General features: G+C 39.0%; 1 protein-coding gene across 2 annotated transcripts in view; it reads right to left on the bottom strand.

The window, feature by feature from the left end:
- The window catches only part of MRE11 (MRE11 homolog, double strand break repair nuclease), a 1,653,959-nt gene that overhangs the window by 186,907 nt on the left and 1,439,203 nt on the right, over positions 1–27,849 (bottom strand). For both annotated transcript variants that reach the window (XM_044072642.1, XM_044072643.1), the window contains exon 18: positions 15,301–15,374. In XM_044072642.1, coding sequence (XP_043928577.1) covers positions 15,301–15,374 — 74 coding nt within the window. The remainder of the gene's footprint in view (positions 1–15,300; positions 15,375–27,849) is intronic.

Here is a 27,849-nt window from a genome sequence, read left to right as displayed (position 1 = left end):
TGACCAAAGAACTGAAGCAACTAGTAGAACTCAGAGGTGAAGCCTGGGTTCAAACTGGAAGGAAACAAAATAAGGAATCCAGAGACAGATCTGCAGTCCTCCACAGTCTAGCCAAGATATTCAATAGAAGGTACATAGCCAATCTTCTTCATAGCAAATGAACATCCTCTCATTTCAACATACCTTCCAATTGTGGAAAAGTTAATCAACTCACAGCTAAAGCAAAAAAACCTCCCACAAATACAACTCTATGGTCCTCCGAAAATTCTACTTCAACAGATGATTCCTCAAATAATTCAACTTCCTTCTCCTCCTCCCATTTCTCATTTCATTTTACCATATGCCAAGCGATAGGTAAGGAAATTCTACAGTTACAAGCATTGCCTCGACCTCAGAAAAGAACTCAAATTTTCTAGAAACCACCTTACATTTAATTTGCCATTTCGTGATGCAGTCTCCTAATCAGAACATCTATGGTTACACCTTAATAAAGCAAAATGGACTTCAGTCCTGCAAAGATCCACAATCCTACAAGGCTCCCTCCTACTGAAGCTCCTTAAACAAAACTTTTTCCTGATTTTTCAGGTAGACTCACAACAAGAGAAAGAACTTAATAACCTTTACTCAGAAATGGACCCTCACTCTTGCCACTCTAACACTAAAAACAGTGTACTAGCCACTCTTTTCAGTAACAGGCCCAAAGACCAGCGAGATCATTCCACCCAGTGTCAGAAACCTCTATAATTATCCTGAATTCTTATCCAAACGTAAAAGCTCACCTACAAGAAACACTAAATGTACCTGTTTGAAGTGGGACAATTTCCACAGACACCCTAACAACTGATCACATCGACATCACTTAAGAACCCTATAAACAGCAGCCTATACGGTCCAAGACCTATCGCTCTTTATTCCCCTCCTTCAGTCTCCTACTCAGTACATAACTCTCCCTGCCATTTCTGTAAAACAACTAAATCTTGCCCTTTCATCCTAACACTTTTACTCCTATCTGTGGTACTAAAACTTCTATCTTTAAACACAGGGGGGATGCATGCCCGAATTACCTGTAAATATACAATGTACACAATGTTCACTGTACTCTACTATATATCAAAAATTTGGTAATAATTCATCTGTGCTTATAAAATGTTCACTGCAAAGTATTCTAAAGCAAGAATTTAGTAAAAATTAATCTGTGCTTACATAATGTATGCATTCATTTACTATTGATATATACTGTGGATATGTTCAGCTTTTCACTTTATTTCCTTTCGAAGGCTGAATCTGGATCCACATGGATCCATCTGCTGTGGTTAGTAAATACGTAGCTTGCCATCTTCTCAGTACCATTTTTCTTTCTAGTGATTTCTTTCCAGTATTTCATTTACTTTGTATTGATTTTCTGATATTAATACCATAGCTGAAATACATAATTCGCTTTTCAAACTTCTATGATCAACAGGTGAGGTGGTGAGAGATCAAGTCACTGTAATGGAGTACTCCTATACTCCACAACTGCAAGACAACAATCCTCACTGCTCACACTGCTGCTCTTATGAGCTCTTTAATTGCTTGGATTGTTCTTTCCACTTACCAACTAGAATGTGGGCAGTGAAGACTGGATGTTAAATGTAAAAATAACCACTAATCCACAAATCTTCTGAATTTCTGGATGTTGCATTGCGGACCACTGTCAGGAATGACAATATAAAGTATCCTATGTGTTGACAATAAAGACGCGGATAGACACATTAAGTATTAGTGTGATTAGTTTATCAGTTTATTTCAGTAAACTTGGAATAATTAATCAATCAAATATATGTGGCTTCAATAAAGTGAGCAAATCTGTGTCCACTACTCCATGGAAGGTGGTAACTCTTCACCTGTCAGGAAGGACATGGAAGTCATGAGTTAGCATCTCACTTTCTGGATTACTGCAAAACTCTGGACTACTTGTTCTACCTCAGCTAATATCCTGAGCCAATATATTATATCTTCTGCTTTTTATATGCACTTCATTATTCCCATATGTAATTCTGATGATTGGGAACTGTTATTTTGCTAACTTTTAACAATAAGCAGTGGATATAACCTATTTGTTCTAAAAATAAAACTGATATTCAATTCATTCAGTGCTGATGATGTTTGCTCAAGCCAGCCTCAGTCCGTAACTATTTCACTGTCAGTGCTTCTCTGGAATTATATTACTTTTTCCTTCTGCCACTGATAACTACAGTACTACCTAAAAGGCCTCTAGCACTTTTAACATTTCTTTGTGTTTCTCTGGTCACTGTATTATACTCAAGTTAGCTGGTGTATTGCAGTTCTCATTCTGTCTGTTCTAACTGGTTCTTAATGACTCTTAAGCTTTTCATTTTTTTTCACTTTGAGCTCATTTCTACTCCTTACCTCTACTTGCACTTTCAAGGGTGTATATACCACTGGCATAGCATTGGATGTGATATGCATATGACATTCTCCTGGCAAACTTACAAAGCTTGTAGATAAATCAGAATGGTCATAAAGGACGTCACTACAATGGTTCTGTACGGTATTCAAGATGTGTCTGCAACTAAGTAACTTGCCGTACTTACACATTCTTTGCTTTCAGACTGTGCATTTCTTTTATAACTCCTGGTTCCTCGTAAGCCTAATGATCCAAAATACTAGAATAATTAGTTTTATTAACGTCTACAATTTTAAACACAATGATGAAGATAATAATAATCAACCTCCTTTTTCCCATTTTCAGTGTAGCTGGGATGTCACATCAACTTAAGTCAATGTGACCAAATAATAACCAATGTTTAAACTACTAGTTGGTTGATATAGACCTTATTTTTATATACACATGTCAATGTCTAACATGTGGGACACTGAACATGCCTGCAACTCTCTTTTCTTTGTCTTTTAAACCGAATGCTTCAAATCTATCTTCACACATGATATACTCTGCAGCCGTGTTTAGTGTACATTTTATTTACATTTTATAAGTCTGACATGCACTGCAGTCAGAATGCCTCTAAAGAATTTTCACTTTTCATTATATCAGCACCAGCACCATTCACTTTATTAGCACCAAAACGAGATGTATTAGTTATCAGTGTTATGCTACCTCCTTATTTATTTGTATTGTATTGTATGTTATGTATAGAGATTTAGACTCCACTTGTGCAAATGGTTTTCAGGTTTCTGTTTACCAACATGTAAATTATTTTCAGCACACCTGTTTCCTTTTACATATTTCTCCAAAATTATTTTACCACACACACCATAAAAACTGATTAAAAGAATTACAATGCCTCATTTCATGCTTATAACCACACCTAGCATACAAAGCCTAAATTTCAACTACATAACATTTTCTGTGCAGCACCCATCTCTCCTCCTTGCCTGCAGTACTGAGCTTTCCTTTCTGTGCCCTTGACTATTAGAGTGCATTGGCACTCTGTTTCTCAGCTTGGACTTTTTTTCATTTAACTCACACTGTGTCTTACCTACCACTTGTTCTACAGATATCTACAGCTTTTGATAAGGTCAGGTCTACTTCACGTAACATCCCTTTTTTGTTTGATCATTTCTTCCACCACAATCTATTCTCTCGCATTCTTTAACAAATCATACAGAGCACCAACTTCAGTGTTTGGTTCAATTCTACATCTCAGTAACATAAGCATCTACAGTCATTGTAGGACTATATGTCATTGTACAGAACAAATTACAAGCTGCTTCTATGAGCGCACTAGTTTCTGTGTTCCCTTCTGACTGCTGCTCTTGCTCTTCAAAAAATCTGCGTAACGTTTGTTTCTATAACCCTATATTTGAAGCATTAACTTAAGAGTTAAATGTACTTAGGCTTCTTCTTCAGTGACATCCATAAATGTGGCACTCTGCATTTTAAGTTTTTCAGTTATTTTACTTGCATTGATGAATAAATCTAATTTTGGGAGCTAAATCTTATTTCTGCTACACTGCACAGCAGCAACAAAAATGCTGACTGTTGCAGCTGTATTATTTTTAATTGTAAATTAGATTAGGGCAATGAATTCCCTGGTGTCTTCTTAGGTAGGGTCAAATTAATAGAAATTGCAGGCTAAAATCCACTGACAACTATAATGAAAAACAAGCTGTCTAGAGGCTTACCTTGCACTTGAAGGAATCATGACATGAGCTATCAAAGAGAGATGGTTCAAAGACCCATCCTGTATTCCACAAACATTTGTATATATCTCATTCTACTCAGTCAGACCCAATGAACAAGGAGGTGCCGTAAATCTTTCAAAAGGAGGGTTATAGAAACAAGTTGTGTACTCAAATTATTCTACACCCAGATAACAAGTGACACCAGAAACTACAACATTTTAACAAGTTATCATAGCCATAGTATAGCACCTTAAAAATATAACAACTTTCTTGATAAACTTATAACTCACCCTGTAACACAAAACAGACTTATACTTGGTGACATTAAACATCTCTCCACTGTCACAGAGAGCTATGACTAAACCAATAATAAGGTACAAAAATGTTAACTATCTCAAACAAACTGTAAAAATACCAACCATGGGAAAAACAATGGGAAAAAAAACATACTAGATATTCTGACAAACATCCCTACAAGCTGGGCTAACCTAAGTGTTGCCTCACACCTTTTTGCTCGACCAAAATGCTGTGATGTTCCTCATATATATCAAACCAACCCTAATAATAATAATAATAATCATACTAATACACACACACATATAGACACTTTAAATAAGTGCAAATTGAAAAATTATCAATGTGAGACATAAACATAATGGAAAATGATTTTGAAAAACTACATAATGGAATTCCAAAATTAAGAAAATTATTAAACGAAAAGATAATAGCAGATAAAGCCTCCACACTTTACTCAACCAATTACAAGTTTAATGTCAACTCCATCCAAAACAATCCTATTTCAATACAAAGAACCAAAGCTTTATTCAGGGTAAACCCTGTTACCATGGTGGGTGACTATACCAAGGCTTTCTGTACCCATATTTGAAAAATGAATGGGAAGAAACAAAAATGTAGTATGCTAGAATGAAATGGCATTACCATAAGGCCAAAAGCAAACACACAAAAATATAAATATGGAAAAAGTTTAAGGCAACAATGGGAATTCCATTCACCCTCCCTTCTTGCAAAATGGGCTCACTAGAAATTGCATCCGAAATGGTCACATTTGCCCTCAGTAAGGTCAGGAACAGATGATATACCAGGAAGACTAATTTGTCCACCTAAAAACAGGCTAGTATACTTGCCTTATGCAAATTCTTAATTCAAGTGACAATACCCTGACATCTGGGAACAGACTACTGTCATCCCAATTTACATGAATGCTATTTCATATGCCCCAGTATTTATAGACCAATCAGCTCCACCAACATACTGTGCAAAGTGACAGAAGAGAACCTTCATGGAACTTATTCAGACAGACCCCCAGAAACCTCCTTCTCCTAACCTAGTGTAATGTGTTCAAATGTAGATCTTGCATACTTAACTTCAAACTTTTCTGTAAGTGTGAACACTGCCCTGGTTAAATGTTTACCCACTCACAAGCAGTTACTAAGCATGAAGTCTGGGAGACCATTGAGAATCCTAGCTCAATTTTCTCAATTGCCACAAAGCACTGTCTGGTTAAGTGACTTGTTTAAGGTCACAAAGTACAGAAAAGGACTCTGAGAGGCTCAAACCCTGTACCACAGGAAGCAGCCTGTTAACACCCCACAGTCTTAATCCTGTGCACTGTCAAACTAGCAGCCATAATGCACCTTATAACAATCTGGTTACAACATTTGATACTCCACCCCATGATAGAATAATACATAAACTCAGTGATAAAAGGTAATAGAAGTTGCAATAAACTGGGTTCAAAAATCTCTACAGACATACAAAAAAGGTAAGAATAGAAGGACTCTTCACCAGTGGAGTCCCTCAAGGCTCTGTTCTGGGCCCACTCCGTTCTGGCATTTTTTTCTCAGATGTCAAAACCGACTTCAGTGCTGTGTCTGGCTTACCAAATAAACAGACGACTGCTATGCACTGTCCTTAACTCATGTGACACTACAACCCTAGAACAAGCACTAAACATTAAACAAAAACTGTGTAGTAGAAATGCTCTTGCCTTCAGTGTCAAAAGATGCAGCATTCTGACATTTGGCAACCCCCCCAACCTATATATACTAGATATTATCAATAACTAAAAGTTGGCAAAATAATAAAAGACTTGGAGTCTTTTTAGATAATGACCTTTTGTTCGATACATGTACACTGACTGCAAAGTGTACACAGTCTTGCCAGCATGATTTCCCATCGGGGTTATATCTGTCCCAGAGGCAATTGTCACTGTCTGTACAACCAGAATGGCATAGAGGGATAAAGCCATGGCAGTTTTAAAGGTGAGCAGACTTCAATTGGCTCAGGTGCTTGACAGCACTGGTAGAGGGCCCATCCTGTGGTACAAATTCCACAACGTCTACCTAAATCACAGCACCTCCAGATGGCTCTCATCCAAACAGATCTGGGGAATCCCTACTGCTATGGAAAGACTGAGATCAGTAGGGTTGCCACCTTTTCAAATGCCCAAAGTGGGATATTTCTGGTGCAAACATCAGACTTTGCAGGCCAAATCATACCCACGGCGAGTACAAAGGACAGAACTTCACTTTTTTGCCTAAATAAAAGCTTATTCTTGTAACATTTTAGTTTCTTATTCTGTTTCTTATAACATTTAAGTGTTTCAGATACAGAATAAATGTTTTATGCAACTATTACATAAAATATAGGAAAAATGTTGTCCTAAAATCTCAGGACATTTGCCATTTTTACATATTTTCTGCAAGACACAACTGCCCAAAGAGGGACTGTCCCTCGCAAAGTGGGACTGGTGGTAACCCTAGGGATCAGGTCTGTTAGAGACGGGCTTGAAGACTGGCAAGACATAAGGAAAAAAACATCAAGAAAATGTCCTTTATACAGCTTCCATCAGCCCAATTACACACTGCTCTACCCTATTCTGTAAACTACTCAGGTGCGATCTAGTGCAAGTGAAGAAGGAACTTCCCAAACAGATCAACAGATCTGAGGGGTTTCATGACTTATAATAGCTAAAGAAGGTAGGAACACTATTTTCAATGTATTTTGTTCTCCTCCCAGAGGAGACCTCTATCTAACATACATAACATTACAGGTTCACCAACAACCATGCAAAAAAATCAGTAAATAAAACAACAAAATAGCCAACGGTACCAGAAAGTATAACAATGTAATAAAAATCCTTAACGCCTTGGTCACAGGGCCTTCCAGGCCCTTTGGCCAAGGCGCTAAGGATTTTTATTACATTTTTATACTTTCTGGTGCCGTTGGCTATTTTGTTGCTTTCATAACATTACAGGTTCCCCTTTCTGAAACCATTGCCTAGAACACCTTTGCGGTGATCTAAACACAAGCGAACACTCATTTTCAATGAAAATAATATCAGCCACACTCTGAAATGTGACACCTCTGCATCTCAGAGACTCAAAATGCCTCTGCAATAGACTTCCCACTCTTAATTAAACTCAGATCATCACTTCATACCTTCAAGAAGGAAATGGATGATTACATGGATATGGCGTCCAAAGCATCACCCTCCTCAACAGCCATTAGTTCTTCAGTTTGGTCAACAAACCTATGAACCTATAAACTCTTAAAGACAATTTATATACTTCTTTGGAGAAAGTTTTCTGTTATGATACCATGTAATGTACAAAGTTTTATAATGTACAAGGTTTGTCTAAATGTTCTATAAACTACACAGATACTGTTAGTGAGCTTCTAGACTCAGTGAGGTGTTTATTCAGTGCCTTCAAAAAGTAATGTGTACTGGATGGCACGCAGTTCCCTTTTTCTAGACATTAGCATATTTAAAGCTATTTACCTCATACACTACATGATGAAAAAACCCATGCAAAGGCCTCCATCAGGGCATTCCTTAGGGTTAGCAGAAACCAGGTGTTTAAGTAGAAGAATAAAAAGATATCCCTTGTCTTGCAAGTTCTATGCCAAAATGATTAATAACATGGTTAACATTTTTAGCAAAGGAAATACAAAATGGCAATGGCAACACTATCTGAGTGAAGCCCAATAATTGCAAACTAAAGGAACCTCCTATGCAGAAGCCAGATAACGAGTGTACGAGAAGATATCCATCATATTCAGCAACATCATCTAGGTGTCCTGTAAAAAGCAAGGGCATGACATCAAGAAGAGAAAACACCTGGATTTTGATGGATCTTCTGATATCACTGAGGTCCAGAATGGTATGGAAATTTACCGTCACTTTTGGAGCAAGCAAAATACTGGAACAGATCCCCTTGCCATCCAAAGGTGGAGAAAGAGGCTCAAGGGCCACTTTGTAATAGTTTTGTCATGTTTCGGAAGCTGTGAGACCACCATTTAATCTTCAAGCAGAGGTCTTTCTAGAGCAAAGCCTAACAGTTCTATGAATTTTCATCCCATATTATAACTAGAACCCACTGTTCCATGCTATTGGCTCTTCAAGCTCAGCCAAACTGAAAAAAAATGAGGTAAACAAAAGTGCAGTGCATTCAGCAAAGTGGTTATCATAAGCTGACATTTGGGACCCTTTCTCACTTTATTTCCTGGGTTACCAGGTTAGTCTAGAAAAGGAGGGCTTCAGAGAGACCCTGCATGACTTTCAACTCCAGTTTGCTCTTTTGAAGGTATCTGACCATGTCCTGGGAAACTTTTTAAAACAGAACCTCACCTTGCAAGAAGGCATTTTGAATGAATGCCTCAGCTCATGCTTGGAGGAGGATACACATCAGGTACAGATGGATACCAGAGTTTGCTACCTTTATCATAGTATCAGTGCAGTCAAAGTTGCAGTGGGCTTTAAAGATGTCTACCAAGGAAGAAATCATAAGGGAATTTCCCTGAGACTCCTTGACACAGTGCTATTTTTTTCTGGTGCCTAGAACAAAAGCCATGACTGCAACTGAAATAGGTATTTAAGGGAAAGTAAGGCCCAAACCTACAAAAAAAACAGCACTACTGTGACCACTTTATCCAAAAGATTTGGACTCTTCACCTATCAGAAAGACATAAAGGCAGAGAGATCTCTGGGACCTGTGCATGCAAGAATGTATGCTGGGTTGTTTAAAAAGTATGTCACTCTACTCTGCCAAGGATTAACACAAGGGTTTAACACAAGGCACCCATCTTCTTAATAGAAGACAATGAATACGGATATTACTACTTCCCAAAAATGGCACCCTTCTGGACAAGCTCAATGTTTAGAAGGACTTATCTTCTCCACATACTTGCTCAACCATTTCTGTGGCAAGTGTAGAGGGGAGAAACTCTAATCCACAGTGAACCATACAACTATGACAATCTCACTACAGGAAGGGGTCCTCAGGAGGGAAGGTATGGCGGGGGGGTTTCAATATACTCGTCTGTGACTGTTAAGATTGTCAAAATCCCCATCCAAGAAGGGAGTAGTTTACGGTCATCTCTGACAACTGAAGAGTCTCCTTTGCTCAATGAAGGGAAAGGACAGGAAGATATTCTGATCTGAGTCAATCCCTCATCTGGTTTATAAGCATGAAGCCTTTTAATGAAATGAGACCAGACAAAAACAGCTAGCCTGCAGAAGTATAGTGGAATGTATTTAATAGCTTTTTCAAAATATTTTATAGCACTTTCCATAGGTATGTAATTGTACCAGATAGAGTACAAAGTGCACTGTTTTATGACACTTTTGATTTTATTATGTTGCCCGTATAATTCTGTATTACTCAGCTACTCATTTTGTGCTTCACAAGGACAACCATTTAATGTCATCAGCATGTGATTTTTCTTGTACTAGTACAGGGTCAGAACCACCTACAATCCTTATTATTAAAGTGTGATGTTTCTGTGTTAGCTTACCAGAAAAAAATACATATGTATAAGTGAAGTACACTGGAAAAAATATATACATACATACATTCAAAGTCTGAGGCATACCTTTATTCATGCAACACACACTAATTGCATATGCCTTTTTCACAGGATCATAGGAGGTTACTAGGCTAATGGTCCTGAGGCCCTTAAAAGCCTACCCAAGAGTTTACCCCCCCAAAAAAAAAAACCTCAATCAGTACCTGTCGACCCTGTCAATGAGGGACATAGGTGGAATTTTTACCTATTTAATTCTTTGTTTTTCCTTTTTTTTAATGTTTTCTTGATACTACAAGTGCCAAATGCCTTAACCTTTACATTTTTATTTTTAAAGCTACTACTCTCTACACATTTAAGACACAAAATATCAGTCAACAAGGCATGACAGCAAGCTCCTTGATGGCCAACAGGCACTGACCTGTTCATAAATCCTGTGAGCTTCTGTGGTTTACAAGGATTTACACCCAATCAACTGATGGTGTCACACAGAAAAGCCAGACAATTTAGCCACATAAGAAGTGGGTTAATACTTCTTCTTCTTTCGGCTTTTTCCCGGTTAGGGGTCGCCACAGCGGATCACCTGTCCGCTCATGATTGGCAGTGGAGTTTTATGGTGTTGAGTTGCCAGCCCAACCTTTCACAGAAGGCAAGCACTCACTCCTAGGGCCAATTTAGAGTGGCCAATCCACCTACAGCATGTCTTTGGGATGTGGGAGGAAACTGGAGCACCCAGAGGACACCCACGTGACAACAGGGAGGACATGCATACTCCGCACAGAAGGCACCCCAGCCGAGAATCGAACCAGAGAACCTCTTGCTGTGAGGCGGCAATGCAAACCGCTGCACCACCTCTGACGCCCCATGAAGTGGGTTAATACTACAAACCTAAAATCCTTAAGGGTTGTACTGTATTTATTTAACATTTGTATACTGCAGTAGGGCACTGATCAAAAGTGACTAAGTTCAGGCCCAGCCTGTTTATACTTATATTTTACCACTGTTTCATTACTTTATGACACACACAAGTTATTCGGATGTTGCAATGATTTCACATGGCCATCTGACATGATTTTACCAATGGGTTATAGGATTTCATAAAGATGTATGGCCAATTAATGAAAAACACTTAGTGGTGTGCCATTTAAAAATGCACAATTCATCAAAATGGGCACTATCAAAGGACATAAAACACCAGAGAACTGGTGGGTGAGGCAAGTTTCCCACATTCCTTGCACTCCATCTCATTAATATAAATCGGCTCTGCAGCTGCAACTTCAATAGGAAAAAGTGCCACCTCTTAGGGAGGAAGAATTCACGCAAAAATGTATTTACAGAGTCGCAGTCAAAGAAACTGTGAATCATACATCTGTGAGTTGATGGCTACAAAAACTACTTTTCAGTCTTATTAGGTAACATTTACTACAGAATGAAATATTTCATTAACTGCATTAACTTCCACTTGCTGAATATTCTGCTCCTAACATGCTATGAAAACTCACGGTAAAGACCTGCCCAAAATCCTGTGGTCCATGTGTCTAAAAAGATCAACACAAGAGATTTCCCCGACAAAAAAAAGATTGCCGTGAAGTAATTCAGCAGCTAATAAAAATACCGAATAAAATAAAGAATGATTTTCAGATGTTTCTAGCAACTGTGAAGCAATCTTTTCTATAGTCAAACTGGTTCTATTTCAACAAACTGTACTGGTGACATCGGACTTCATCTGTCCTCTGTATGGCCAGGTGGTCATCTCACTACTTCCCTATTTTTAAAATGCTGGCAGGGTATGATTTTACTCTATTTTTCAATACAGAAAGGAGATGACTAAGGAAAGATCGTCAATTTCTGAGATCCAAATACCTTTTTCGATGTTTAAATGACTCAATAATAATAAGAAAATATTCCACAGAAACAACACAAAACAAAAATACAGGGTGTTGAAAGAACTATTCATTTATGCAGCATACAGATGCTGTAATCACAGCACAAGCAAACAATAAACTTTCTGGATACATGTTAACTGCAAATCAATGAAGACTACATTAGGGGATCTGCACAACTAAACATTGTTCCAAGCTGAAGAAGTCAACTTAGTTTGTTGCCATGTCTGATAACAAGAATATTAATTCTAACTGAATTTACATGCAATTCCAAAACTGAAGAAAAACAAACTGTCAAAAAACAAACCAAAAGGTTCCGAACCAGCAGGTGTAAAACTACAAAGGTTTATTAGGAAATGTAAAAGTAAAGCGCTTTTCGTCTCCCTTAGTAGGAAGACTTCTTCAGACAAAGGAAAAAATCATCAAACACAATTTAAAACCCAAAAAAAGAGGGGGTGTTACAAAATTACAAACAGCTGCCTTAATTGAACCCACTGACATACCTTCACATTTAAAGTTGTATTACACTAAAAGCATAAATAAATGTCCACTTAGTGTAGACAGGGTGTTAAACATAAAAAGGTTTTCAAAAAAGAAGCATGAACTTGATAAAAGTAACCAAGAATGTCTTAGTGAAGATTCATGAACCTAATCAAGTGTAAATACTGTTTGTTTCCCTTAAAATACATTTTAACAAACAACTTTTCATAGGGTAAAACAAAATTCATACAGAATCTTGTGATTAAAAAAAAAATAAAATGAAGTAATGCTTGCAACTAAGTATATACAAATATAATATCCATTCCTTAACAGAAAAGGTAGTAAGGAGTACACATCTCTAATGCATAATGAAGAATCAATAATAAATGAATAAATAAACAGTGCAACTCAACTAGGAGTCTGCAATAACCGGAATTTCAAAGGTATTTCTAATAAAAGAAATGTTATTTCTAATGTTAAATAACCGAATACAATTATTTCTGTGTTAAAAACCTAACAGAGAAATTGCTTGTCATTTAAACGCCAACAGAATGCAACGACAGTATATGAAAAATAATTTTTTTAAAATGTTCCTTGAGCAATGGGTAAAGCACCAAGCTGCGATGAGAACACTTTCTAAGCTTTAAGTATGCACAGTTGTAGCAGCCAAAACAAGTCAAAATGCAGCTGTTTCAGAAAAAATATGGCAAGGCATTGCGTGGAAGACACGTCTAAATCAAAACAAACAAACCGCCAGATTCACAAGATGGTACTTCATTCAAGAACCATGCAGGTACTAAGCATGCGAAAAAGGCGGATAGCCAAACAAATGAAAAATCAGTTCACAATCGTGCCCATGAATACGGCACATTGTTCTGCAAATGAGTTTGTACTGTGTGCGAAAAAGATAATAAATAAATGCAACACCTAAGTAAATCCACAACTGTTGGTGTTCAATGACATTAACAATAGGTAAACATAGCAGTTCAAAATACCGTGGGTCTAAACATTAAGATCTCATTGTTGCTTATGCAAAAAGGTGTATGTGTCTAGAAGTAAGCAAAAATCAAGTCAGACCACAATGCAGAACCTGACAAAAATAAAACATACAAATCCTGAACGAAACTATGCAAAATGAAAATACAAATAAAAATAATAAAATAAAATAAGGTATGGGTCAAAGTACAGCGAAGCGCTGCAGAGGTCAGAAAACTAATGTTTCTCAAGTTAAACATTTGCGAATTAAAGTTTAAAAACCAGACTTGAGGTTTAAGTAATGATGAAAGAAGTCTTATCTTAGCAGGTTTCTTAACTTTAAAACACAAGTCAAAGAAGTAACTTCGTTCAACCCTGGTGACGTGTAAGAGTTCATTTTAAGTTGCCAAATGAGTTCCTTTTTTTCTAATAACAATTGTTGGGGTCCTCCTCTTTCATCTGTAAGTACCTGGTCTATAACTTTAAAAAGGAAATCGTGAGCAGGGTTGTTATTACAATGTCTTGCAAGGGCGTTAGTCTTGCTCTTCTTCCTAATGTGGTACGTGTGTTCGTAAATTCTCTCTAAGTTTTCTGTCAGCCGTCCCTATATAAAAGGCAGGGCATGACTGGCACACAGCTAAATACACCACTGATTTTGAGTTACAATTGTAACGACCCTTTGCTTTAAACAGACGTTGCTTCACTATACATGTGGACCCTGTAGATATAAATTTACAATAGTTGCATGTCTCACATTTGTATGTGCCTTCAGTTCTAGTATGCTTTATTGAAGGTCTTTCCATAATGTTTTTGAGGTTTCTGCCCTTTCTAAAAATGATAACAGGTTTGTCCCCTATTTTCTCCGTGAGTTCTTTTTCAAAAGATAACAATTGCCAATTCTTTCTAAGTACATTGCTAATATATTTAGCTTCTAATGAAAAAGAAGTAATGAAACTTTTTTTATTGTACTTCTCTTGGGAAAAAATGGTTTGACCGAAGTGGACACCAAGAATCTGTAATGTGACTTCATCTGAAGTAATTCAGCAGCTAATAAAAATACCGAATAAAATAAAGAATGATTTTCAGATGTTTCTAGCAAATGTGAAGCAATCTTTTCTATAGTCAAACTGGTTCTGTTTCAACAAACTGTACTGGTGACATCAGACTTCATCTGTCCTCTGTATGGCCAGGTGGCCATCTCACTACTTCCCTATTTTTAAAATGCTGGCAGGGTATGATTTTACTCTATTTTTCAATATAGAAAGGAGATGACTAAGGAAAGATAGTCAATTTCTGAGATCCAAATACCTTTTTCGATGTTTAAATGACTCAATAATAATAAGAAAATATTCCACAGAAACAACACAAAACAAAAATACAGGGTGTTGAAAGAACTATTCATTTATGCAGCATACAGATGCTGTAATCACAGCACAAGCAAACAATAAACTTTCTGGATACATGTTAACTGCGAATCAATGAAGACTACATTGGGGGATCTGCACAACTAAACATTGTTCCAAGCTAAAGAAGTCAACTTAGTTTGTTGCCATGTCTGATAACAAGAATATTAATGCTAACTGAATTTACATGCATCTTTCATCACAGTAAATAAAATGACCAATACAACTGACTAAGATGCTGAATAAAAACAGTAATAAAAAAGACTTGAGTTTGCAGCCTTGTGTTAACTGTAAAACTGTCTGCAGGGCATTCAAGAAAAGCAGTTGGAAAACACGGCTGAGGTTCACTTTCACTGATAAGATCTTACACACTGCTTTAATCTAAAAAGACAGTTAAGTACAGTGGTCAGGAATATGAAACACTTCTCCGAGGTAAGGCACACGAGTACAAAGGTCTGCAAGTTCATTTAAAGACATACTTCTCAGAAGTAAGGCACACTAATACAAATAAAGGTCTGCAAGTTCATTCAAAGATACATTTCCAAGCAATACATTTCATGTTAAGCTCTGTGAAAACACACAATACATACCTTTGATCAGCTTTAGAAGCTCTAGAAGAGGCAGTGTATGAAATTTCTACATCAGAGTTATCTTCTTCAATATCCTGTCAGGAACATGGCAGTGTTCAGAATGCTGAGAATCTCACATCATAGCAATGTAGTGAAAATGTTACCCACTATAAAAATTTCTTGATGTATTTAATAAACAAAGGAGTGTGTTAGCATTTTACACAGACAAAACGTTTCCCCCTCCACTGTAATGACAGTGCTGCATTTAATTTAATTTTCATGACATGGCATTCCAAATACAGCAGTGATGTAAAAAACATACCGTAACAGATCTTTGGTGTCATAAAACATCTCAAACAGAACTTATGAAAAGCAAATACTCTGCAGTACACTTCTGGCAAAACTCATTAAAGCAAGCCTGCACTACAAGCCATGGTAAATTTATGTTGATTTTTATTTAGGTATATGTTTGATAACCAGTTGTCATTTGATCCTTTTTAGCCACTACCTGAGCTCCACATTGAGCATATGACAGATAACACAAAAAGAACATATGGTTTACAGCATGCTTGACACAAATTAATAAAAATTTAACTAGCACGTTAGCTGGAACACAGTAAAAGTTATAACTCACACAAGAAAAATTAAAAAAATGTTATGAGTTAAATAGGGAATATCATGCAGCAACACTTAACCATTATCTCTAAAACGCTTGTATTCATTCTTGGGGAGTAGATGATCCTATAATTTAACCTCTCCAATGTCAGTTCCTTAAGGACATCAGAAAGTAACTGTTTCAAGTTACCTGGGCCAGTTTTAGAGAATGTTCTTTCCCCCTATTGCTAAGCCAAAATAAGTCTACTTAGTGAAAGCATTACTGCTTTTAATCCTCACAGAACAAGGTGAAGCATTCATAAAAACCTCACTCGCATGGGTGGAGAGTACTGTAGTTTGATCATTTTAAACATGAGAGCGTGTACAAGAATGTGTCTCTAACAGTCACTGGAAGTCAATATTTTTTTTAATAATTGACAATGATGGGTATGTGACTGCTGAAAGGGCAAAATGACAAACTACAGATGGTGGGAGATACTGTTGGAAAGCAGGGCCACTATAAGTAATGTATACTCCAAGTGAAGTAGTAATACATTTTTTGACCCAGCCATACATGTGGGCTGTAGATTCCTTTGTTGAGATGCATTGGTGATGAAATTATTTAGGGGTTCTTGAACAGTAATGGGGTTGTTTCTCCAAAGAATTCCTGGGCTGCAAACAGCATAAATTACTGATTTGTTATGGTTATGTGAGACCCTATTTTGGTGATGTAGCTTCTTAAGTTAATAAAATCAGATTGCATTTTGTAGGGAGGGCAATCCTCCCCCACAGCCTGCAGACCATCAAGCCTTCCTTTGCTGTACAGCTGCTCACTGGACTTGGGTTGTCTGGGCTGTGGTCAGTGATTTATCCCCCTCTAATCCAATGGCACAAGCACAGATTAAACTTTTTGTTGTAATTTGGCAAATGAGTTATCTAAATTTTAAAATAACATATTATAAGCATATAACAAAGGTCAAAGAAAATTTATTTTGTTTTCCATCATTTATAAAAACAGAACAAAGCACTGACATACTCTACAATGAAAGCAGAAAACAATGAAATAGAAGAGCAAGATATATTTTAACTTCTGTTTATGAGGCAACAGCACAACCTAGAACTAGAACTTATACCAAAGATTGTTTGTGTTCTTCCGCATTCAGAAATACTTTTGCAGGATAAAATTAGGAAAGAGGTTATTTAGCCATTAGTCTGTAAGAGCTAAGACATGGGGTTGTTTTTTAAGTAACAAAGCCACTGTTAGAGACCATCTACTGTTAATATTAAGAGATCCTATTATCAAGTCCTTTGGTCTACTTATGGTGTGAAAGGTACTAACCTAAGTTGATAACTATGGGCCTCAGTTTAGATGCATGCTTCTTGGAAATATCTTCTTCTTCTTCTTTCAGCTTTTCCCGGTTAGGGGTCGCCACAGCGGATCATCTGTCCACTCATGATTGGCAGTGGAGTTTTACGGTGTCGAGCTGCAAGCCCGGCGCCCAACCTTCCACAGAAGACACACACACTCACACCTAGGGCCAATTGAGAGTGTCCAATCCACCTACTGCATGTCTTTGGGATGTGGGAGGAAACCGGAGCACCCGGAGGAAACCCACGCGACCACAGGGAGGACATGCAGACTCCGCACAGAAGGCACCCCAGCCAAGAATCAAACCGGAGAACCTCTTGCTGTGAGGCGACAACGCTAACCGCTGCACCACCGTGGCCCCGCTTCTTGGAAATATGATTTTTTTTTAAATTATGGAATAGTATAACTCTATATTAGTTTTATGAAGGTTTGAAATAGGCTTGTGATAACTGCCTGTAGCTATTTCCAAAAGTAGGGAGAACCACGGTTGCCTGGAACAGAAGGGAGCCACTACAATGATCTTGGGGTATTCCTTCCGAATCTTCAGAAGTACCCTGAATATTAGTAAAAAGGGTGGAAAGGCATACAGGAACATTCCTGTCCAAGGAAAAAAAATGGTGTCTGTCTTCCAGGCCTTTGCGCATGGAAAAGAATCTTGCCAGTTGATTGTTCAGACAGGATACAAAGAGGTCTAATTGATGAACTCCCCACAGGTGGATCAAATCTTAAAAGTCCTCCTGATCTATTTCCATCTGTGAGAGTCTGCCATGGTCCTGTTCAGCCTGTCTACCACACTATTTTCCTCTGATGGAATGTAGGAGGCCTGCAGAGTGAGACTATGTTGTGAAGCTATATCCCAAGCTAAAATGACTAGTCTGCAAATTGAGTACAGTCTGGATCCTTCCTGCTTGCTAATGTACCACACAACTGTGGTATTGTCTGTAACAACCTGAAGAGATTCTAGGGGCCAAAGATGATTCAAAGAGTTGAGAGCCTTGACCAGGGCAAGCATCTTTTGATGCTTAAGTGCTTGCATCTGTCCTTGGTGTCCCACACACCCTTAACTTTTATCCATCCTGAAACTGCTTCTCAAGCAAAGGCTGAGGCATCTGTGTTGACTAACTGATTTGAAACAGAGAGAGAGAAGGGGGTTCTGGATTTAAGGATACCTGATTTCTCCACCAAATGATTTCCCTTCTGACAAAACCCCAGCACTGGGTTTTGAAAAGACAATGGGTGTTGGTGCTAGAACCAAAGAGACTTCAGACACCACTGTATCTTTCTCATGTGGACTCTTGTCAGGGATATTATGAGAATCATAGAAGCCATGGGACTCAAAATCCTGAGGTAGTTCCTTGCAGTGACTGAAGTTTGAGTGGGAAACCCTAGAAATAATTCTAGATCTAGACATATTTTTTTCCTGCAGAAAAACGTTCTCTGAACTGAGGTGTATAGTTGATATACTAGGAACAAAATCCTGAGTGAATGAGTCAAGAGAGACTTTTGAATGTTCTCCTGGAATCTCAAACTGTGTAACTGATTCCTGACACTTTGAAAAAGACTCTGCAAAGATAAGCAAATCATCTAAATATGGAAAAATGTGGATACCCTGTAGCCTGCAATGAGCTACAACTGGAGCTAGACACTTTTGTGAATTCTCTCAGTACAGTGGAAAGTTCACAGGAAGAACTGATAATGTGATCCAGACAGACAAAACCTTAAGAAACACCTGAGGCCAGGATGAATAGGGATATGATGAAGTCTAGTGTTACCAGGAAACTTGAAAGAGAAAGAAGGAACAGGTTGTGAAGTGACATCATTCTGAATTTGGGCAATCACAAACAGGTTTAGGAAAGAAAGATCAGAGCTGGTTTCCGAGCATTTTCTTTCTTTTGCACAAGAACATCTATGAATAAAACCCCTTTCCACCTGGAAAGGAGGAACTGGTTCTATCACTCCATGAGGCAGCAAAGACTCATAGGTTGTTAACTAGGCTAGTGACCACTATGGCCCTTATAAGCCTAGCTGCACACCCCAAACAATTTAGGTTTCAAGTTCCATACGGGGAGGGGGATATTAGTAGGCAGTTAGATAAGGATTTCTAGGGGGGTGTTTCTTAGGGTAATGCTTTCCTTATTGCTGGGCTTTGTCCATAATGGACATGTGGGCTAGACCGGGGGCAAATTTACAATTTCCCATCCAATTGTTAAGGGTTTAAAATGTGATGAACAGGAGGAAACAAAAGAATCTGATCTGGAGGATGAGGAATGACTCCCTGGAAAGAAGGAATTTCCTCCCACTGCCATCTGTAACCTTGATGTATGATCTTCAGAACCCATTTGACTGAAACTATCTGTTGGCAAAATGAAAAACTGGACATTCAGACTTTCTGGAAGACAAAAAAAGGGACAGGGTGGGAGGGGGATCACAAGGTCTCTTGAATACTCATTCAGACTTGTTGGACTGTAATTGGTTTTGGGAGGTACGAGGCTTGTTTTCGGAACCCACTTGTCATTTCGTCTTAAACATCTGTACACCTGTATTTTGTTGAGACTGTTTATTCTTCTTTTATCTAAATTGGATGAGGAGTTACAGAATCCCTTACAACATTTGGAAAAGGAGGGCTGACAAATCTTAGAAATGCCCTGTGTCAGTTTACCTCTTTCACCACACTTTTTTATCACCTCTGCAGCACAGAGGTCAAACACAAAATCTCAACCCAAAGGGGAATTTAAAATCTCATTTTTAATATCACGTGGGACGTTGTGAAAATGCAGCCATGCAAACCTCCTTAAAACAGTACCAGTAGCCAAAGTCCCGGAAAAAGTATCAATAGTCACACACATACCGCAAACAATAATTTAGAAGAATCTAAATTATTTAAAGCTGATTTTCCCTACAAGAAGAAACCTCAGATAAACATTCCTCTGGCTTTCACAATTACTCAGAACAAATTGAAAATATGAGCCTGACAATTCAAAATTCTGAAAATCAAAGTTGCCAAATTATATACTTTTTCCCCATACTTATCAATAATTTTCCCATCCTTATCAGAAAGAGTTGGATTAGAATTTACTAAGTGTTTAGCAGCAGTGGAATCAATTAAAGCTATAACTGTTAGGACAGATTTGGGAATACTGTATATAAACTTAAAACACTGATGAACTTTATACATACGATCTGCTTTTTTAGAGGCAGCTGGCTGACTATAAGGAAAATTGCAGGTAGTAACATATCCACTAAAGCAGACAGAAAAGGAGTAATGGGTGTAGGTTCTGGAAATTCCTTCTGTAACAACTCACATTATTTTCTGAGGGACTAAGAAATGTTTGCTGCTGGTGTGACGCCATGCTGCCTACGGATGCTTTCTCACACTTGTGATTACAGTTCCTACAAGTCTTTAAAAATCTGTCTGAACTTTATGTCCTGATCACAAGCCCTGATACTAGACCACTGGACTCCTTTGGGCATGAAGGTGACCCTGACACAGTACTCCTCAGCCTTGAGTACTTCTCGCCTTTTTCCTGGTTGCTTCAGAGATTGATTCCTGGAATCATGGTATTCAGCAGTATGCTCTGGCTGGTCATTTAGGGGATAAGCAGTACCTGCACCATGGTATGCATACAGCAAATTGAAAGCTGGAGTTGTATCTCATATGGGTCCCCTGACATCTGACAAAGAGAAAGACAGATAAAGGTACAAGATTAACTAGCTGATGACACAATTAGCACTTAGATGACCAGAAGTCTTTTTAAAAATACACTTCCCTTAAGGATTGCTGGACTGAGACCTACCCTTTGCTTCCCCATTCATTGGATGCTGCTTCTGCTAAGACATGAGGCTGTATCTAGCACCTCTCAATGATTTCCACATGAGGAACCTTCAAATGCTGTCAACCTCCAGGTAGCACAGTGCACCAGGGGTTCCTCTGTGACATCTCTTGGTGGCTGGACTGAACTGCTGCAATTAAAGCAGTGTTACTTATTGTGCTCTTACTTCAAGATCCTCTTATGCAGGTCTTGACTTACTGTCTGACAGACATATAGACATTTGGAAGATTTTTTTAGGCATCACATTTGGGAACTTTTCATTCATATGGAGATAGGATCAAAATCCAAAATATGTAAAGTGCAGAGAACTGGAGAACACAGAGTTTCAGAGCCATGTAGCAAGAGGAACTGTCACATTTTGAAGCAGGAGGGGTTAATTCCTTCCAAATATGAGTGACTCTTCCACAGTTTATAATCCATAACACAGGTACACAATCTAAATGTGGCAGCAATCCACATTGTGCTAGTGGGCTGATCCCTCTTTTTCAAATTTCTTTATAAGCTTGTCTACATGTGAGACTAATAACGGACAAAGCTCAAAAAAGGGGAGAGTACAACAAAACCTATACACTTGAAGAGCAAGTGGTTTGGCTAGCTGTGCTTTTCTTTGCAGAAATTAGTCTAATTTATATGAATGCTGCTGCTGCACAAAAAAGGAAAACAGGAGAAGGTGGTTTTGTTAAATGCCAGATGTCTCAACAATAAAATGGATGACTCAGAAGCTTTGCTGCGATCTAATAATATTCAACACAGTGGGCAAGTACTGTGAATTAGGACCTCCACCTGTGGCACTGAAACTCAGAATATCTCTGAATAGTTCATCAATCTCAATAATGTCCACCCTGCTGTGCAACTATTACTTGCAAAATGCGTATCATAAATTCCAGAAACTATCTTCTTTTAATATTACAGATTTGCTAGGACAGGTGGCTGTGTCTCAATCTTTGTAAAATAATACTAATAGCTAGAAGCCAAGAAAATAACTTGGGACTAGAATTATGTTAATTAATATCAGCGATACTGAATACAATATTACAGTAATCGACCATATACATCTATTTTCCCTGTATAACACAGTGATTTTTCTGACTAAATTACAAGGTGTAAAAATCAATGAAAACGCAGTCCTCATGGGGGAATGTTAACTACTCAAATAATGAACAGGTAAACTATTCAGTGGAATAAACATGTCTAAACATTAATTGTATGAATCAAAATGATCTGTAACAAATGGTGTAAAATCCAACCGGGAAAAGAATCTTAGATATCATATTGGCATAGAATCTTTCTGCTCCCACCCAGGACTGCACTGGACCCTGTAATGGGGCAACTTCTTTTATATCTAAGGAGAATAGTTCAAAAAAGTGAAATAGGCTATGGATAACCAAATATGTTGATGACTGCAAATTGGGTAATACATGTATGGCAACAAAAGACATCAAAGTTCTCCCAAGATTGGCTGCAAAAAACAGTAAAGTACTTACTGACTCCATATTTAACGTCAGTAAATGCAGCATTATGAAACACAGCAAAAGGATGGAAATTATGATTTCAAAGTAAATGGTGAAATCATAAAAAGACACCATCATTAAAGATCTATGGACAAATGTAGAAACACACATTTTGCAGCCCAAATAATTCTAAAGGCAGGTCTAGCCACTCCAGGGAGATCACTGTACCACTTTAGACCTCATCAGTCCATAACATTATTGAAATCAATGCTGCACTTTGTAGCATCAGAACAAGCTACCTGAAAGAACTTCAAAATGCATAACACTTCTTTACTAGAAATAATGCAGGGTTGGAAAACTTGAACTGCCCAAAAATTATTCACGGTTATTAAGCGATGCTACTGTCTGCTGTACAAGCAATGTTTGATCGTCTTTTATTTGAATGTTCATGCCAAAATACAACACTACTGAAGCCAGTACCAGATCAGGCAGCCAAAAAAAAAAGTCATTAAGAGAAAAAAGTGACAAGAGATATTACATGCCACCTTCCAAGATTATAGAATAAGCTTCCCTTTTTCAATCAGAAGTCAGATATTAGCGTTTTCCAAAAACAATACTGATACATATATGGGATACAGAAAATATCAACAAAGGGCTACAGCTGTCAAGCTCATTACAGTTTTATATATTGCAAGCTTCTCTATTGTACCTATAAAATTATAATGGACATGAAAAGTGAAGTACAGGTTGAGTCTGTGAATGACCGCTGAAGGTATCTGACAGTTCAGCTGATGAATCCTTCTAAAACATACCTATGACTGAAAAGGATCCTGCATATAGTCATGAGAGGCTGTGAAGCATCTGTCTTAATTTATCTTTCACATTCACAAAATTTATTTGATTTGTTTATTTATTTTTTTGGGGGGGGGAATTCATGAGAAACAACTACAGGGTTTAACTTACATCTCAGTGCTGAGAGAACTGTTAGCAGCTCTAGACCATTAGTGATTTTTTTACCAAAGTAGCTTAGAATTAAGTCAATGAATGGCAGTAATCTGACTAGAGTCCATTTAACAGTGACAAAAACATGTTTGACTACTCTATTAGGGATACTACGCTTCCTACTGTAAAGCACCTGATAGAGATTTGGGGTATCATATTTCTACATATCACAAGGTGTGGGAATGGTCAGTGAAGGCATCCATCATAATTCCTTTTGCCCCCATATGAGTGGGATTATTTCTTACCGATCTGTCAAAAAAGGTGCTATATTGCATTGTATTGCTCTATACTGCATATACTATACTATATTAACTTGCTAGAATGACTGGCTTAGCTGATTGAAAATTAACTGAAACATGCTCCATGCTGCTTCTCTTTTCAGAGTCAAAAACAGGAAAGCTAGCCAGTCCTCTTGTTCTGAACTATGTACAGCTTAAGTTTACATAACTTACCAGCAAAAGCTCCGAAGAAAAAATGCATTACATATGTATTATGATGGATACAGAGAAGTTTTTTCATCTAATTTTGTTACTACTATCTTTTTCAGCCCACCCTCCTGCCTACCATCTGTCCCATGGTTTCTTGTACACTTCAACGAACCTAAACTCTTAACAACTATTGTGGAAGACAGTCCCAAAATTTTACAACCTTTTTCATGAAGTTTTTCATTATATCCAGAAGTTGAAGCTCTTAGTCTGGAAGCTGTACTCTTCATTATACCTCTAACCTTCCTCTTCAGGTTGAATTCATAAAGTACAGTTGTGTACACTTACCATAAATGTAGATGTTCGAGTGTATTCACTGTTGCAGTCATCACATTTGGGTTATCCCTGCCAGGGTAGCCCTCGGCCGGCCCGAATACCAGAGTATTTCTGCGTCAGTTGCTCTCACTTGAGGACTGACGTCAGGTCGTCAGTGGTATAAAGTAAGGCGCCGATGCCATTAAATCAGTTTTTCTTGCCCTAACCTGTCAGGGGCCCCGAAAGTAGGAGGCTAGGCTCTGGTGGAAGAACCTCACCAGTGGAAAATAAATACCAATATGTCCCTTGTAAGGAAAGGAGAACAACAAGGAAGAATGGTAACACAAGGAGAAAGAGAAAAAAGGGGGAGGGAAACCAGGACTGCAACAGTGAATATACTTGAACATGTACATTTATGGTAAGTGTACACAACTGTACTATGTTCTTCATGTTTCACTGTTGCAGTCATCACACTTGAGTAGATTCCCAAAGCTGAAATAGAAGTTATGTACTCACCATAACGTTCCATCTGAGTAGGTAACTTCATTTGTCAGCAACCTGTGGGTATCGGATCCGAGCCGGCAGCTTTCCAAGCTAAAGATCCGAGCTCCTCCCCCTTACCCATAATACCCTGCTACCTCCTTCCAGTCCTCAGATCGCATTTGCCCAATTATACAATTTCACCTAGACAAAACAACAACCTGAAACATCCTAACCTAATGAATACCAAAAGCTGAAATCATTCTAGGATTCAGATAACCAAAGAATCAGGTTGGGGGAAAGAGGGGGGTGGGGGTGGGGGTCGGTTGCTGACAAATGAAGTTACTTACTCAGATGCAACGTTATGGTGAGTACATAACGTCTATATCTGAAGTAGTTAAATTCATTTCATCAGCAACCTGTGGGACAGAGTCCCCAGCTACCAAAAACTTGGGAGATCCTCAAGGAAGGACATTCCGGAGCACTGCAGAGCCAAAAGCTGCCCTTCCTCTGGATATTAAATCCAATTTATAATGAGAGATAAAGGTATGAGAGGAAGCCCAAATAGCCGCAGAACAAATGTCATCCAAGGGCACCCTTGACCAGAACACAGTAGAAGTAGCCATAGAACGGGTAGAATGGGCATGAACCCCTAAGGGCTCTGGCAGACCAGAAATCTTGTATGTGAGCAAAATGCAGTGAGAAATCCATCTAGCTACAGTCACCTTCGATACTGGCTTACCCAAGAAAGGCTTCGCAAAGGAAACAAAGAGTTGCTCTGACTTGCGAAAGGCGGCTGTTCTGTGCAGGTAAAAGCGCAATTGTCTATGAACATCTAACAAATGAAGTTTGTATTCCCCTTTATTCTGATAGTTAGGGAAGAAAACTGGCAGATTAATGGACTGATTGATGTTTGCCTCGGAAGCCACTTTAGGTAAGAAGGAAGGGTTAGTCCTGAGAGAGACTCTGTCCTTATGGAAAAGAAGATATGGGGGTTTAGTACAAAGGGCCTGGAGTTCTGACACCCTTCTAGCTGAGGTAATAGTTATTAAAAAAGCAGTTTTCCAACATAAGAATTTTAAATCAACAGAAGCTGCAGGTTCAAAGGGTGGCCAGTTAGAACCTGAAAGACCAAAGTTAGGTCCCATGGGGGAACAGCGTTCCTAATAGGAGGTCTTAAAAGAAAGGTTCCTTTCAAGAAGGTCTTAAAAATCTTAGTGGAAGCTAAAGGACTAAGATTGTCTCCAATGTGAAAATGGGAAATGGCAGCCATTTGAACCTTTACAGTACAAGAACTGGCCTCTTGCTGAAAAATATGAGATAGGAAATCAAGCACTGCTGGAATGGGAGCAGTAAAAGGATCCAAATTCTTATGCGAGGCCCAAATGGAAAACAATTTCCATTTGCTGTTGTAAACCTTCCTGGTAGAAGGCTTATACGCCGCTACCAGGATGGATCTAACTGCAGACGAGATACTGGGAGTCCTGGCAACTAATGGAACTGGATCAACCAAGCTGAGAGCTTGAGGTCATCCAGATTTGGAGTTTCTAATCCCGAAGGATGAGGAATCAGATCCGGGATTGGATCTAAGATCCAAAGAGGTGCTATAAGATGAGACCGAAGGTACAGGAGCCAGGTCTGATGAGGCCAGAATGGGGCTATGAGGATAATCTTGTTCCCCAACCAACGAGCTTTCTGTAAAAATGTTGTCATTAACGGAAGAGGAGGGTAAGCATAAAGAAGACCGGATTGCCAAGCATGAACTAGAGCGTCTCTGGGGCTTTCCAGATTAGCGAAAAACTCGTTGCACTTCGCGTTTGAAGGCGATGCGAAGAGATCGCAGCAAGGCTGACCCCACTTGTGGAAGATCTGTTTCGCTACTAAGTGGTTCAGAGACCATTCGTAAGGCGAGAGGATAGTTCGACTCAGCTTGTCCGCTAGGATGTTGGACCGACCCGGAATGTGAATTGCTAACAGAAAACGGTTGGTGGATATCGCCCAATCCCAAACTCTCATGGCCTCTCGGCAAAGAGGGTAAGACCTGGTCCCCCCCGTTTGTTGATGTACCAGACCACTGACATGTTGTCTGTCTGAATTGCAATAGTCCCTGGAGGGAGAAAGGCATGAAGAGCTTGCAACGCTAGAAGCACCGCTTTCATCTCCAGAACACTGATATGCAGCACGGTCCTGAGTCCACGTATCTTGGACAGTTCTGCCCATGCAATGCCCCCCCCACTCAAGGCGAGAAGCATCCATGGTTACCGTAGGCTGGGGTTGTGGCATTATGAACGGTCGTCCTTCCCGAAGCTCTCGAGATTGGAGCCACCATATGAGGGAATTTCTGCAAACTCTGCTGAGGGGAATCGGAGAGTCCAACAGGTGTTGAAGGATGGACCACTGGACCTGCAAGGTCCACTGGAGGACCCTCTTGTGCAAGCGTGCTAAGGGCGAAAGGTTGATTGCTGCTGCCATGGACCCTAAGGCTCTCAGGACTAACTCCGCTGATGGGGCTGGAGATTGAAGGAGTGCTAGAACGTGAATGGTTAAGCTGCGAAGTCTGTCCGATGTCAAGAAGGCCTTGGTCTGAAGCGTATCTATTCTGGCCCCTATGAAGTCCAGGACTTGCATTGGTTGAAGGGATGATTTCTTGTAATTTATAGTGATCCCCAACTGGGAGGCTAAGAGCAGGAAGCAATCCCTGGCTGAGCAGAGTAGATGCCTGGTGGGGGCGGCAAGGAGCCAGTTGTCCAGGTAAGGAAAAACCTGTATTCCCTAAAGCCTCAGGTGGGCCGCTACAATTGCCATAACCTTGGTGAACACCCTGGGGGAGGTGGTGAGGCTGAAAGGTAGGACCCTGAACTGGTAATGACTGGCCCCCGACCGAAAGCGGAGAAACCTCTTGGATTGCCTGTCCATGAGAATGTGGTAGTACGCATCCTTGAGGTCTATGGAGCACATCCAGTTGTTCTCCTGCAGTAGGGGGAGAATGGATTGAAGGGTGCCCATCTGGAATTTCTCCTTGGCAATGAAGAGGCTCATTGTAGAAAGGTCGAGAATAGGCCTTAAGTCCCCCCCGTCTTTTTTGGCACCAAAAAGAACCTGGA

The sequence above is a fragment of the Protopterus annectens genome, chromosome 5.part0 (genome assembly GCF_019279795.1).
Source record: "Protopterus annectens isolate FY-2018-M chromosome 5.part0, PAN1.0, whole genome shotgun sequence".
In the NCBI taxonomy this organism is placed as follows: Eukaryota; Metazoa; Chordata; order Ceratodontiformes; family Protopteridae; genus Protopterus; species Protopterus annectens.
The sequence above is the reverse complement of the archived record's forward strand: the minus strand, read 5'-3'. Positions and strand labels throughout refer to the sequence as shown.